General features: G+C 31.8%; 1 protein-coding gene across 1 annotated transcript; it reads left to right on the top strand.

The window, feature by feature from the left end:
- Window positions 1–376: 376 nt before the first annotated feature.
- LOC124887628 (auxin-responsive protein SAUR32-like) lies at window positions 377–955 on the top strand. Its single transcript, XM_047397220.1, has one exon. The coding sequence runs from the start codon at window positions 423–425 to the stop codon at window positions 795–797; it is 375 nt and encodes a 124-aa protein (XP_047253176.1). The 5' UTR covers window positions 377–422; the 3' UTR covers window positions 798–955.
- The last annotated feature ends 647 nt before the right edge of the window (window positions 956–1602 follow it).

Below are 1602 nucleotides of genomic sequence, written 5' to 3'. Positions count from 1 at the left end.
CTTTCTTAAAAATTTTATTGAGTCGGACGGTGTTACATAAATTAGAACAAAGACAATAGTACTTTATAAGTAACTTTTACGTAAGTAAATTTGGTTTCAAAAACATTAAAAATTTATATCTAAATACATATTAAAAGCAATTTATAACTTGACCCTCGCACTCTGAATTCAAACCCCACAAATGCAGCAAAAGGGAGTAATAGATAAAGAGAATTTTACGATTCATTCATGATACAACATGGTTGCAAGTTGCAAGCATATGGAATGGACCCTATTGGCCTATTCTTAACATCTTAGAAGTTTCATTTGCTTGTTATTTCAGAGCTATAAATTGCCTTTCCTAAACTACTCTTTTAGAAAGCAAAACAAATCTTACTACAATTATCACCTTACCAAAAACATATATATTCAACAACTCTAAAATGGGAAAAGAAAGAATTAGCAATTGCATGGTCTTGCTTAAGCTTATCATGAGAAAGTTCAAGTCTCATCTTCAACTAATTCCCAAATATTCCAATTATAGGCATCAATTTGATATTGTGGAAACCCCAAGAGCAAATGAAGAAGTTGTACCAAATGATGTTAAAGAAGGTTACTTTGCTGTATTTTCAGTGAACAAAGAGGAAGAGCCAAAGAGGTTTACTGTGGAACTACATTGGCTCACTAATCCATCATTCTTGAAATTAATGAAACAAACTGAAGATGAATATGGATTTGGACAAAAAGGTGTTCTTGAAGTGTATTGTCTTGCTGAGGAATTGCAGAAGATTTTGGAACTCACTTCTATTGCAGTATAGCTAGGTTAAGATAGTTCCCTCTATTTTAGCTTTAGCTAGGTTAAAACTTGAAAGAAAAAAACAATTCCATGTTTAGTTTAGAGGTTTATGTTATGATTTGTGATGTTAAGTTGACATTGTCCTATAACAATATGTAACTTTTTGGACTAGTATGCCAAAAGGACACTTTTGAAAACTATTTTGCCAAAGAGACAAAAGTCTTGAAAAATTTGTCAAAAAGATACTTAAATCCACATCATCATCAACTTTTTCAACTTAATAACTTCACCCACAAATTTTATAATAATTCACTTTAACCCAATACTTCCAACTTAATAAATTCATCCACAAGTTTTAAATAATACACTTCAACCCACTTCATTATCAACCATTATATATACAAAAATATCTAGGTTTCTAAAAATATTAAACAAAAAAAATTCAAAAGCTAAAAATAGAAGGTGGTTGTTTTTCCCTCCAAAAACTCCAATTCCGGCCACTTTTCTGGCGTTATTTTCAGGCGATCAGCTCTAAATCAGTCCACAAACATCATAAGCTTGTCCATTGCACCCATTGTTACCCCATTTGTTTGGTATCTTCTCAAACACACTTTCCACCATTATTAAAAAGCTTGAAACTACTCACATTACTCAAAAGCACTTTAGAAAGTACATTACAGCAACACAGGTGACTCTAAGTTCATTTCTCTATTCCATAAACCCAATGATCGTTGATTAGAAGCAATATTTGCAATTTCAAGATTTTTGTATGGATAGTTGTCTAGTCATCGATCATTGAGCGTCATTCATCGATCGTGCATATAACT

This window comes from Capsicum annuum, chromosome 10 (genome assembly GCF_002878395.1).
Source record: "Capsicum annuum cultivar UCD-10X-F1 chromosome 10, UCD10Xv1.1, whole genome shotgun sequence".
Lineage (NCBI taxonomy): Eukaryota > Viridiplantae > Streptophyta > Magnoliopsida > Solanales > Solanaceae > Capsicum > Capsicum annuum.
Note: the sequence above shows the minus strand (reverse complement) of the source record. Positions and strands in the feature narration are given on the sequence as shown.